This window comes from Myotis yumanensis, unplaced genomic scaffold (genome assembly GCF_028538775.1).
Source record: "Myotis yumanensis isolate MYYU_CA2020_CCGP unplaced genomic scaffold, mMyoYum1.0.hap1 SCAF_11, whole genome shotgun sequence".
In the NCBI taxonomy this organism is placed as follows: domain Eukaryota; kingdom Metazoa; phylum Chordata; class Mammalia; order Chiroptera; family Vespertilionidae; genus Myotis; species Myotis yumanensis.
In genome coordinates this window covers 49480858-49494962 of record NW_027223762.1, presented here as the reverse complement: position 1 = coordinate 49494962, position 14105 = coordinate 49480858, and the positions used below count along the sequence as shown (strand labels likewise).

Below are 14105 nucleotides of genomic sequence, written 5' to 3'. Positions count from 1 at the left end.
TCTATACACAAAAAAACTATCTGAAAAAGAAAACAGGAAAGCAATCCCATTTGTAATCACATCAAAAAGTAAAAGTATTTAGGAATAAGCTTAACCAAGAAGGCAAAAAACTTGTTTACCAAAAACTACAAAATGTTGCTTAAATAAACACACAAATAAATGTAAAGACACCCAATCTATATCTATCTATCTATCTATCTATCTATCTATCTATCTATACACATATTAGAAGACTTAATTTTATCAAGATATCAATACTTAATTTTAAGATGTGAATATTATCCAAAGCAATCGATGTAATCCTTTTCAGAATCCCAATAGTGTTGTTTGCCAAAATAGAAAAATCCATCCTAAAGTTTATATGTATTCTCGAGGCACCCCGAATACCCAAAACAATCTTGGAAAATAACATAGCATGGGGCCTCAATTTCCTTGATTTATAGACTTACTACTAAGCATCAATAATCAAAACAGTGAAGTACTGGGGCACTGAGACAAACACGTCAACCAATGGAACAGAATAGAGAGCCCAGAAACAAACCCTCATGCACGTGGTAAAATTATTTTGAACAAGAGTGTCAAGGCCATTCAACAGGAAGAGGACAGTGTTTTCAGCAAATGATGTTGGGAAAGCTGAATATCCATGGGCAAAAGAATGAAATGGGATCATTATCTTATACCACGTATAAAATTTAACTTGAAATGCATACAGGCCTTAATATGAGAGCTAAACTGTAAAAATCTTGCAAGGATATATAGGGAGAAAACTTCATGACATTGGATTTGGCAATGATGTCTTAGATATGACACCAAGAACACAGGCAACAAAAGGAAAACAGATAAATCTATCCAATTTGTGAAAACACTATGCATCACAAAACACAATCAACAGAGTAAAAAGGTAACTCACAGAATTGTAGAAAAGATTTGCAAATCATATACCTGACAAGGGGTTAATGTCCAGAATACAGAGAAGCTCCTGAAATTCAACAGTAAAACGTAATCAACCTCATTAAAAAATAAGCCAAGGACTTGAATAGACATTTTTCTGAAGAAGATACACAATGGCTAATCAACATATGAAAAGATGTTCAGCATCACTAATCATTAGGGACATGCAAATCACTTGATCTCACTTATATGTGGAATCTAATGAACAAAATAAACTGATGAACAAAACAGGCCCAAAGGCGTGGACACATGGAACAGACTGACAGATAGCAGAGGGGAGGGAATGGAGGTGATGAGAAGAGATTTACCAAAGAACATGTATGCATATATGCATAACCCATGGACACAGACAAAAATGTGGTGAAGCCCTAAGGTGGGGCAGGGGCTGAGTAGAGGGGAGCAAAGGGGGAGGGTGATGGGGGAAATCTATAATACTCTAAATAATGTAATTAGTTTTTTAAATGCCACAATGAGATACAATCTCACACACATTAAGATGCTAGTATAAAAACAAAAATTAAATATAAATAAATAAAAAGGGTTGGCGAGGATGTGATGAATTTGGAATTTTTGTGCACTATTGATGGGAAGGTAAAATGGTGCAGCTATTATGTAAAACAGTACAGTGGTTCTTCAAAAAATTAAAGATACAATTACCATGTGATCCAGCAATTCAACTTCTGGGTATATATTTCAAAGTATTGAAAGTATAATCTCAGAGAATTGTTCATACACCCATGTTCATCACAGCATTATTCACAATAGCCTAAAAGTAGAATCAATCCAAATGCCCAACAATGGATGGATAAACAAAATACGGTATTGTACCAACAATGAAATATTATTTAGCCTTAAAAAGGAATGAAAATCTGATGCAATTTAAAACATGGATGAACCTTGAGAACATTATGGTAAGTGAAATAAGCCAGTCACATAAAGACAAATATTCTATGTTTCCACTTGTATGAGATACTTAGAGCAGTCAATTTCACAGAGATGGAGAGGAGAATGAGGTTCCCAGGGGCTGAGTGGAGAGAAGAACAGGGAGTTAATGATTCAATACAGAGTTTCGGTTGGGGAAGATAAAATTTTTCTAAAGATGGATGGTGCTGATGGTTGCACAGTAATGTGAAGGTACTTAATGCCACAGAACTATACCCTTAAAATGGTTTAAATAGTAAATTTTATTGTATATATATTTTAAACATAATAAACAATTAAATAGCCACATGCACATGTGGCTAGTGCAGTGATGGCGAACCTTTTGAGCTCGACGTGTCAGCATTTTGAAAAACCGTAACTTAACTCTGGGGCCGTGTCACATATAGAAATTTTTTTATATTTGCAACCATAGTAAAACAAAGACTTATATTTTTGATACTTATTTTATATATTTAGATGCCATTTAACAAAGAAAAATCAACCAAAAAAATGAGTTCGCGTGTCACCTCTGACACGGGTGTCATAGGTTCACCATCACTGGGCTAGTGGCTACTCTATTGAAAAGCATAGGTCTAAGTGAGCCCAAATCATCTGAATAATGTGAAGTGGTCATAGAAACAAGAAACAGAAGGCCAACAGAAAAAAATATATCTATTTATTTAGCTAGCTAGCTACACATATTAGGCCCAGAAGAGACAAGATCAGAAATTTGAGTTTTCCTATCTATGGAAAACAATGTTGATAAAGGAAATGTCCCCATTGGCTGTAGTTTCATCTCAAAATAATGGCTTACACCCTTTGCATTTCCCTAACTTTGTGTCTTGTATGGTTTTGACTTACTCATATAAATTAGGCCAAATTCTCTATTTGGGGTGTTTTAAAAGGTGCTTTGAGCAATCTTGTAACCTTAAAGACAGAATCCATCACATTATTCCATCTGGAACATATTTCTGTTTTCTTAGAAAGAACATCAAGCCATAGAACTGGGTCTACTATATAGATTTGTGTAACATTTTGTCTTTTGGTAATAGGTAATACTTATACAAGGGTCAATATTTGGAAGCTTTCCCAGGAAGTAGTAAATCCAAAAAAAAGAAGAAGAAAAAAAAGAGAGAGAGAGTCGTGGAAAACTATTACTATATCATTGCTATCTACCACTGACCAACAATTCAATTCATATTTATTTCATGAAAAGGTAATAGGTATTAATGTGAAAAATCAATGTAAGTACATTATGAATTCATGCATTCAATACTGAGAATTCCTAAATGTGGAGTTAATCCAAACAAGGAGATTTATTTGCTATGGCTTTCTCAAAACCTCTAACCTGTCAATATATAATGTGACTTTCCAATAGTGAAGATATAGTATGTAAGGAGTATATTTGCAAATTCATTGAATCATAGAAACCTCTTTTCAGATCCAGGGTGCCATAAAACATGCTTGGAAATATCACTTCCATCAATCAGCTCAAGCAATATGAAGACAACACAGTAGAAAAGTAGAATGAATCTGAGGATTAATGAGGAGTCGAGTGTGACTACAGGGCCATGAGTTGAACTATTTAAGGAAGTAACATTGATATTATGTCCTTAAGTTGAAGTACAAATATGTACAAAATTGATAATGAAGTCTAAGGATCAATAAATGTAGACTGATAGAAAATTCCAGATTTTTATTTTATTCTGTGAAAAGAGGAGGTGATGAAAGTTTCGTTGCAAAGGGAGCTGAATGGTTGTGAATTAATGGCCAGGTGTGGGGCGGTATGAATTAATGGGAGTAAAGAATTGTAACTGAAAGATCAGTCAAGTGATACCTAGGCTGGGGTACTGAGCGTCTGAGCTAGGGCAGGAATGTAGTTTGAGAAGAGTGGGGTGATTACATGATTTTTAGTCTTCTACTTGGGATTTTACAGTTGGATATACCCTAAAAATTATTTTCTTAGCCTGAACTCTATTCTTTTTCAAGATCAGAGTTGATGGTTTATCTCAAAAGACAGCTTTGCCCCTTGCTATACAATTAAACTTGGGTTTCTCTCCTGAGCTGTCATCTCCACACCTCTTATTATTGGAACACAAGACTAGCACATGCTATTTCTTTCCAAAAATGACATCAGTATGGATTCACCCATGCATTACAGTGCTTCTGCCATTGCCCATGAGCTAGAAGTCAAGAACTGAACAGCAAAAAGACATGAGGCATAATCAGTTTCATCCTCCATGAAGAAGTTATTACACAAATAACGAGGCAGAACCTCTCCAATTTTAATAATAATGGAGTGGATATCATTGGGATTACTGAATCAAATTAATAAATCAGCTACTGATAAGAATATAATAACAAGATACTAAATGCATGGGTAATTTTTTTGCATCCAAATGCCCTTTAAACATATGACTTCAGCAGAGTAGTCAAATTTTAACTCCTTTAAATAAGACATAAGAGTACATAGGCGTTATTAGAGGTATAGAGCTGAAATTATTTCTCCTTAAAGTGGAAAATGCAAGGGCAATAATGATAATGCATATGATCAAATGCAGTGAACTTAGGTGAGAGGCCACATAAAAAGCCTCAAGTCAGCTATCTCTTTATTAAGGAAGAGGCTCCACAGATGGAGGCATGGGCCAAACCTCAGCTTCAACTGTACCATTTCCAATTCACACCGTCTTTTCCCTGATCATTAATGACTATCCTCCTCCCTGTGCCCTCACAAATGGGCACAAAACTGCTCATCAGGCCAGGGAAAAATGAGAACTAGTAGCATTCTAGACATTTCATTAGTCAAATCAGCATAAAGTGATTACATGAAATCCCCAGGAAATTGAAGTGGCCTTCTTTTCACTTTCAAAACTATACTTTGACTAATAGAAGGTCTGTCTTATTTAACATCTCACAAGACCTCCTCAAAGATCTCTCTTCCTTGACCACAGTTACATATAATGCAGAGCATTATGACTGGCAACAAGACTAGATTCATTATTCAGCTTAAACTAATGAGAATATTTGTTCAAGTGATGTTATTGATGGATTGCATAATACCCATCAGATAAAGTACTAAGACAATGTTGAAAGCAAGCAAATTAAGTCATCATAGACCTTAAAAGCAATGTCTGAGGCTGCCATGATAGTATGATTTGTAGAAAATTAACGCTTAAATAATAGCTCACACTGCTTTTTCCCACTGTTATTTCTATGTCTCCGGGTAATAAATTTGTGAAGCTGACAGAGACTAAATTTAAAAATTTGACCTTCTAATGAATACAATGACATTTAAAAGCCTCAAAGGTCACCCTCATAACAGTAAAATCATTCCACTGAAGTCAAAAACAATTTTAAAACATTTGGAGAAAGGACCAAGTAATGTCATTAGTACATATTGGCCAGAGGCAAAGGGTAGGGGGGATGAGGTAGAGATATTCCATATTTTATTATCAATTGCAGTCTTTTCTTATTAGAAGCATTCAGAAATCATTAAAAAATTGTTACCCACAAGGTGATGTTTTGACACTGCCATATATCTTACATAGTTTTAATAACAAATATCATGTGGAATCATTAACACATCTTTGCTCACATGGCTGTGTGTGTCTCCAGAAAAAAAAAATCTAAATTATAGTATTAGGTTCACTTCTATGGCAGAATAACTTACAAATGCATTACCTCTTTAGATTTTAAACCTTTCTGTTAAGTTTATAAGAAAAGTATCATTTTCCCATTTTGAAAATACATAAAGACAATAAGAGTATGGTCCAAAATCACCTGGTATTTGGACTCAAAATTCAGGGAACTTTTCACTGATCTTTGCTTTGCCTTATTTTTGACTTTGTGTGGTAGAAGGACAGAAATGTCACCTCCCTCTAAAGAGAGTAATAATGCAATGGCAGAAACAGCAGTGACCCGGATGAAGAAAAGTCTGCTGACAGAATTCTACCTGGTCTCTTGATATTTTAAAAGCATTGCTCAGAGCAAAAGAGAATAAAACATACACGCTTTTTAATTAACCTGTCAAAATTATGCAGTCAGGTTGGTGAGCCTGATTCTTTGAATATAAGGATAAAAATGAGCTGAAGTTAATGCTAGATCATAGGCTAGCATTAAAACATATTACATGTATACATGTACACCCACACATATGTCTAAATATATTTTTCTCAAGGGGATATTAACGAATCAGTTACTTTATCTCCAGAATATTTAAATACATTGCAAAATAGCACAGACCGAAAAGATGAGTCAGCCAACCCCCAGGGGTGTGCTATAATGACTTAGAACATATAATTAAAACAATAATTACAAAAATGAATCTGTTATCCTTGACCAAAAAGACCTATCTGCTAAGAATCAGGTTCAGATCATTTTGACTTACACATGTACATTTTCTAATATCCATACCCAGCTTTTATGTCATGTTTTAATTTTCCAGCAAAGCTTTCACGAGCTAATATACAGTTACGCTTATGGGTTTAATGAGAAAAACCTTCAACTCGCTGTCCCTGGGCCTCACCTTGTGAAGTCTGTCATTTCCATCATGATCATGCACATCTGCTTGGCCAGCACAATGATGTCATTGCCGCTGTCATCCCATTTGGCCACTTCGGCATCCAGCTTGCTTTTCTCTTGGTGGAATATCTCCACCTGCTCGGCTATTTTTGCCTTCTCCTCCTGCGGCAGTTGCGCCATGATGGCCTGTGTGGGTTACAGAAGAATGTGACTAATGGTGACAAAGGAAGTACAGACTGTAGGTTGTCTCTGCCTCCAGTTAATGGCAAAGCCTATGGGCTGTCCCTCCATTCTGGAAAGTAGGTTTCCTCCATCCCAGGGAAGGCAAAAGCACAGACATCTGATGAGGTCCCCACACTCCCCGTCCCCACTCCCACATGCGAAAACTACGGAGATCCAAAGGCACATGCCCAGTCACAGGAACAGGACTTCTCTGCCGCTTTGATGACATACGTTTGTTCAAAAGAATCTATTCTGGACAATTTTTATATTTGGTCTCGGGAAACTTTTACCAGATAAAAGAACACACCTCTTTCAACACTGAAATCTGTTCTGAGAAGCGAAAAAAGAAAATAGGCCTTCTGTCGCTAAGTAATTTTAAACACAATCCAAGCATCCAAGTGGGGTGGGGTGGGGAGACGGTTTATGAGTGTTAATAAAGGAATCTGTGGTTAGATGCCGAGCAAAAATCCCCTCCCTGGGCCATTTCGTGGATGGCACACCTATTCCCGGTCCTCTATGGAAATCCTGGTATAACCAAGGCTCCTTGTAGAGCCTATGAGTGTGTAGACAGAGGCATTGGGATGGGTGAAAATATGTAATTAGGAAGCAAGGGTTGATTTTTCAATAGTTGCTTGGTAAGGGAATGTAGAAAAGGAGTAACTACAGTCAATTCTAATTTTTCATAGATTCTTTACTTGCAAATTTACCCACTCCCCTAAAATTTATTTACAACCCCAAATCAATACTTGTGCTTTCACAGTCGTTCATGGACATGCCCAGAGATGCAAATAAAAATGAGGCACCCGACCTACATGTTCCTAAATAAGGTTGAACAAGGGATTCTCTATCTTCTATTTTCAGCATTTATACTATAAACTAGAAGCCCGATGCACAAAATTCCTGCAAGGGTAGGCCTTCCTTCCCCCAGCTGCCAGCATCAGCTTCCCTCTGGCAGCTGGGACCTGGGCTTCCCTCCCTCAGGCCACTGGCAGGCAACTGGGACCTGAGCTTCCCTTGCAGCCCCGGCTTCAAGGATGGAAGGACGTCTGGAAGGACTTCTGGTCTAATTAGCATATTATGCTTTTATTATTAAAGATAAGTGTCCCTCTTGAGGTATATTTGGTGCCACATTTACCACATCTTTGTACTTTTTTGTTGGTGATTTTTCTTTATAAGATGGCCCCCAAGCATAGTGTGGAGTGCTGCCTAGTGTCTCTAAGCACAAGAAGATTGTAATGTGACCTGGCTGGTGTTGCTGTTGGTTGGAGTGGTGTCCCATACACCAAAGGGTGACAGGTTCAATTCCTGGTCAGGGTACGTACCCTGTTTCAGGTTCTATCTCTGATTTGGGTGCGTGTGGAAGGCAACTGATGGATGGTCTTCTCTCTCTCTCCCTTCCTCTCTTTAAAATAATTTATTTTTTTATAAAAAAAGTTTATGATGTGCCTTATTGAGAAAACACATGTATTAGATGAGCTTCATGAGTTATAGTGCTCTTGGCCATGTCAGTTCAATGTAAGTGAATCAAAATGAAAAAATAAGATAGCCAAATGGAAACACTCATTACACAAGATTATATATGATTGACTGAAGAAAGTGTTGAGACTAACAGCTCTTAGGAACCTAACCTTGTATTTTCCCTAGCAACAATAATTACGTATCACTAATTAAGTGTTCATCATAACTACGGAACATAAGTACCACAAATGAAGAGAATAAACTGTATTTGTTAAGCAATATTTATGTAGCAGGCCCTCAGGGAACTGACATTACCTCATTGCATCCTCACAGAACCATGCACAACCTCCCTCACTGAAGGGGCATATGAATAATATCTGCCTAGGATGCTTCATCCTGAGATACACGTGTTCTCCAAAAGAGAGAACAAGAAAGCATGATTTGAGGGACCTACAACTTTTGCAAAGGACAAGTAAAACAGGAACAGCTGCTTCCTAAATTGTAAAGCTCCTCCCACCATGAGTGAATTGTTTGAAGGAGAGGTAACTGATGTCTAATTATTAGACATATCAGTGGATGTAAGCTCAGAAAAACTGGTCTCAACCAGACTCTGCACTGACGTGAGTTAGCACCTCAGTGCTACTGGCTTATATCTTTAATATCTTCAGATATAAGAATAGTAAACAATTGCCTCAAAATGGCATGGTGGACAGCAAATGAAATAAATGTGTTGATTTTTTTCTGACAAAAATGAAATTAAGCATGTGTGGGATTATTGTTAACTTTATTTCATCATCATTTCTATATTAGTTTTCCTTTCCAGCTACCCCTATAACTTATTATTTAATTGCCATCAAGGAAGGTCTATATCACTGTCTATAGTTACAGGACTGACATGAAACCCAGACATATATACTGAGTGTTACGCTGAGAAACTTAGTGATGTGAAAAAAAACAAACACAACTTAACTCTACCAGACCTGAGGCCCTGAACCTAACTGTCCCCTATACCTGGGCTCCTCAGCATTAAAGAAAAAAAACCAACATGATATAGAAAAATGTTAGTTACATGAAAACAAATGGTTAGAATAAGATAGAACTTGGAGACATTGTAGAAAATAGGTCTACCTCTCATCTACCTTTCATCTAGTGCCAATATTCCACCTTTGTGTGGAAATTACCTAAAAATCGGTACAGTGATCTGGTAGCATTAATCTACTTCATCATTCTATAAAATTAATACTATTATTACCCCTATTTTATTAATGATGACGCCAAGGCCTAGAGAAATTAAATTCCAAGTATTATACAACCAATAAGCTGTAGGAATAGGATTCAAACCCAAACCAGCTAACACCATGCTTAACCACTGTATACAACTGAATCACCATGCATGGTCATACAGGTTAGACACTGCACAGCAGTCTCAGTCAATAGGATAAATGCCACTGAAATAATAGTACTGTCCACCAGGCTGAGTATCTTACAGATGAGGGAGGGTTCATCTGCCCAGAGTAAAGGGTGTCTTTGTCTGATTTGCATAAAGGTGTCATTGGACTAGCAGTTGCCTGGATGCTACATCTCACTAATAGACAACCATGTTTACTCAAGTCCATGTATGCATGTGACTTTATATAAATAATACTTGTTTGAGTGTGTACATAATGTATGTGCATAGGTGTGAATGTGTGTGTTTTACATACATAAGAGTTTGTCATAAATTCACGTATGCAATGTTGTACTTATGACAAGACAGCTATTCCAGTGCATTCAGATAGGTTTGGATGATGTAAAGCTGTCCTAGGTTAACTTTCCCTCCACACAAAAAGTTGATAATCGTGTTTCACTTAGACTTCCCAAGTCCAACCAGCATCATGTAAGCATCCATCATGTATTTCTCTGTAAAAGAATCTGCCAGCCTACCCCACAGACCTCCAGACTCCACATTTAGTCCCAGATTCAAAGCAACGGGTCTTTTGTTATCCCCAAAGGGTTATTTTGTATATTGAAGGATGTATACTAATTCTGTGAACCATTTAACTTGAGTTTCAACTGTGCAATGTAGCATTTGAATGTTAACTGCCTTGCTCTTCTCTCTAATTCTTATTAACGCCCTACTTTTGACTTCTCTCCAAGCTTCCTTAGGGTAGAGGTCTCAACATTCTGTACAGAATAGAAGCTCAATACATATCTTTTGATTGACTGCCTAAACATTTCCCCACTTATTCCATCAACATAGTTCAAGAGAAGTTACCAGAACACACAAACATTTTCTATGGGCACAATCCTGAAAAAAACTGGCCTCTTCAGAGCAGATTTGTAAAGGAAATGTTATTTTGACTCTAGGGGTGTTCAACCCGCATAATACACTAAATGTTGTGTGACTTGGGTACAAGTATCGTTATATAAGCTTCTGCATATGTAGCCATTGATGGGCCGAAGTCTTTTTCCTAAATATTTTTAAAATGCTCTTGGTTTTAAAAATTCGTAATTGACCTTTTCTGAAACTGGAATTTACAAAAAGGTTATCTATAAACAGTAGATCACAAACTACAAAATTTGCAAGTTAATCAAATTAAAATTCAATATATCAGTTTTAATTAGGTCTTATCAGTGTAACTCAGCAGTTTGAAATGTTAACACATTAAGGCCGTTCTGGCAAAAAAAAAAAAAAAATTATATGCTGGTTACACTGAAATCAAATTGAATCAAAATTTTTAAAAAATGCAATTATTCTTTCCCTCAAACTAAGGGAATACGAGAAAAAGTATTTGCAAGGCGGAGAGGAAAGGGAGCGAATCCGCTTTTCTGCTTGTGTGATGTGATCACCTGGGGCGGGCTGGGTGTTTCTGCTTCTGATCTCAGTAGCCAAGCATAGGTCTCCAGAGTGTTGGGCTGCTTGACCTAAGGGCCCAAATCTGTGGCATCGGAAACTTGAGTCCACAAAGTTCCCAACCCCCCCATCCCAGGGTCCCAGCTTTTCTTCTGAACAGCCAACCATTTTTGTGTGTGATTTCTGTCATAAACTCTACTTTTTAAATAAAAGTACAAATCACTTATCTAAGCCAATAACCACTCAGCCCCGAATCTTTTCTTCAAGCTAAATCTAAAGATCTCAGGTACTTCAATTTCCCATCTCAAAGGGGAACATGACTTTTGAAGTCTATGGGCCTCCAAACTGACAAGTGTTAGTTTCTTAAATGCACAGAAAGAGTCTTCAAGTGGATGAATGTTTTTAAATAATGAGTAGAAGGGCTGAAACTCCAGGCAGCCATTTCTACTCACTTGGACAGAAAGCAGGATAATACCTATAAGTAGTTAAGGAGTGGGTCCTCTGCGATGAAGTGATTTGAAATATCGAAGCAATTGTCCTATTAACTCAAATAAATATGTTCGTGACTCCCTGAATTATCCAGCTTTCAGGGTAAGCTATTTGGCTAACCTTCTAAAGAATGACTCATTTTACAAGCATCATCACCATCACCTTCATCAACTTCCCATTCTATGACAAGTCTTGTCACACATTTTATCACAAAGTTCTACTAATGACATTACAAGGTAAGATGCTTTATATAGAAGTAAGGGATATGGCATGAAGAAGTTAAGCAATTAGCCCCCAAGTCACAGAGAATGGTCAAGACCAAATTTAAAATCAGGGCTGCATGACTCCAAATAATATATTCTATCACCAAGGCAATGTGCCCAAGAGTTGTTGCTGACCAATTTTAGTTATAACAACCTGTGAAAAAGGAGTTTATAAGATGTCATGTCAGGGTCTGATCACATCTATATTTGATTAGGGCAGGGTATGATCATTCTCATTCTTGCACTCTCCCTTTCTCACTCCCTTTCATAATATGGCGTAGAGAAGCATCAGACATATAAAGGAAATAAACTCTCTAACTTCAGAATTTGAGAGCAATGTTGGAGTGGGTACTAAAAGCTTTTTTTCCACCTTGACCTCCTTTTATATTAATTTAACATTTCAGAGAAGAATGTCTGAGTGAGAACACAAAGTAAGGCCATTACCAGGGGAGGAATGGCTGCTAAAAAGAGCAACTGCCTCTGTCAAAAACAACTTCTGCCTCCTTCACAATTTTGACCAAGTTAACACACTTCTTTGGTCAAAAGTTCAACCATCTGTCATCTCAGCAATTGAATGCGCCCTCTTATTTGCAACTTACAGCCTTAATTCTATGTCTCTGATTTGTCATCATCTAATTACAGGCTAACGTAGGCTGACTCAATAACTAATGCTGTCTGCTGCAAGTTAATCACACAGCACAAGACGGATCTCAAAGACAAATCAGCAAGTGCTGGATTAGAGCAATACTTTGTTCTTACTATCCTGCACCATGTTCAGAATTCATGATGAAAAATAGTTCAAAAAAGTCTGTGATCTTTTCATCCGTTGGGTGAAGAAATAACTGATGATGCAATTAGGTGCCATCTGACTTTTATTTCTACCCATAACTGGCTTGATGTCTAATGTAAGTAAGATGCATGAAATGAAAGTGCAATGGGACTTTGTTCTTCCTTGTAAAAAAGTGGGAGTGATCATGCTATTTTGACAGATGGCGATTAGAAGAGTTGTACAATGTGCCTTGGTCTTTGAGAAAACAAGTCAGTGGTTACCAGGCTGTATCAATTCTGAGTTGCAATCAATCAAATTGACTTTGAATTGATTAAAGTTTGGATGAATTACTCAAACGTACCCTCTGTCATTGATGTAAAAATGCTGGTTTTACTTAATTTTGAAGATGGATGACTTGGTTGATGAATTAGTTTAGTGTTAGGCCAACTAGGCTCAAAAGACTCTCAGCTAATGATCTTCCCAAGTTTCAACATTTGCGGCGGGATTAAATAGAGTCCACAAGACATTTTCAAAGTAGGGGGCTTCCTATTGTTTTGTGTGCTTTTCTACTGTCACCAGCCTGTGATCGGAAAAGGTCTCTCTTCCAAAGGGTAACATTTTTCAGAGTCATCCTTTATTGAGCACTTAATAAAGCATGTCAGGTATTTTCCTCATTATTTTACAAACATTAAGTAATTAAAACCCTCAAAGAATTCTAACAAGTAAGTTTATTATTCGCATTGTACAGAGGATAGGATTGAAGCTCAGAGAAATTAAGCAACATGTAACAAAGCATGGTCCTCTCTCTAACCTTCATAATTCAAAACCAAGTCTGTCTGAAATCAAAGCAATGCATCGTTAATGTTCTGGATTTTACCCTCACATTTCCCCTATCAATGTCCATCTATATCTTCTGGATTACTTAATAGTTGGATGAGCCTATCAGGACATACAGTGCAAAAGATAACCTGTGTTTTATGTACGAAGACATGATGACTCATCATAAGGCCTAATATTCTTTGACTCCTCTTTATTTTAACCTCTAGTTATTTATTACTTTTCTTCTCAATTCCTAAGCCAGTGTCAGCTTTTAGGGTTTCCTAATCCCTATCCTAAATCATCACCTCTTCCTCAACCTCATGCTTCCTATTGATGATATTTTCTTAAGTTAAATCTGATATAAAATACCAGAATATCTAATTCACAGCTATATTGTAACTTGACTAGAGGCCCAGTGCACAAATTCCTGCACCTTGAAAGGAACTGTGGGCCACGAAGCTGTGGTGGGCAAAGGGGCAGGTCTCAGCTGGCCCCTCCTGCTGTGGCCCCTGGTCCCCTGTCTGCCAGCAGCCCCACTTCCACCACCACTCCCATGCTCTGACAGTGCCGCCACCCCACTCACACCCGCTGACGGCAGAGAGATTAGGGCCAGCGCCAGCAGTGGGTGCAAGCAGGGCTGGTGCCATCAGTGGGTGCAAGTGGCAGATGCTGCCCCGATCGCCACTCTGGAACAGGGGGAGGTGGAGAAGCCCTCAGGGGCAATTGGGGCTGGCAGCCACCACTGGCACCAGCTGATGGTGCCGAGCTATCGGGACCGGTGCCGGGCGCTGGCAGTGGGTGCGATCAGTGGCTCTGGTGCCGACAGCGGGTTCGAGCAGGGCCGTCTCTGGCAGTGGGT

General features: G+C 37.9%; 1 protein-coding gene across 2 annotated transcripts in view; it reads right to left on the bottom strand.

Moving 5' to 3' along the window:
* Positions 1-14105, bottom strand: part of CTNNA2 (catenin alpha 2) — a 1104237-nt gene that overhangs the window by 47768 nt on the left and 1042364 nt on the right. For both annotated transcript variants that reach the window (XM_070429588.1, XM_070429589.1), the window contains exon 15: positions 6398-6579. In XM_070429588.1, the coding sequence (XP_070285689.1) occupies positions 6398-6579 (182 nt within the window). The remainder of the gene's footprint in view (positions 1-6397; positions 6580-14105) is intronic.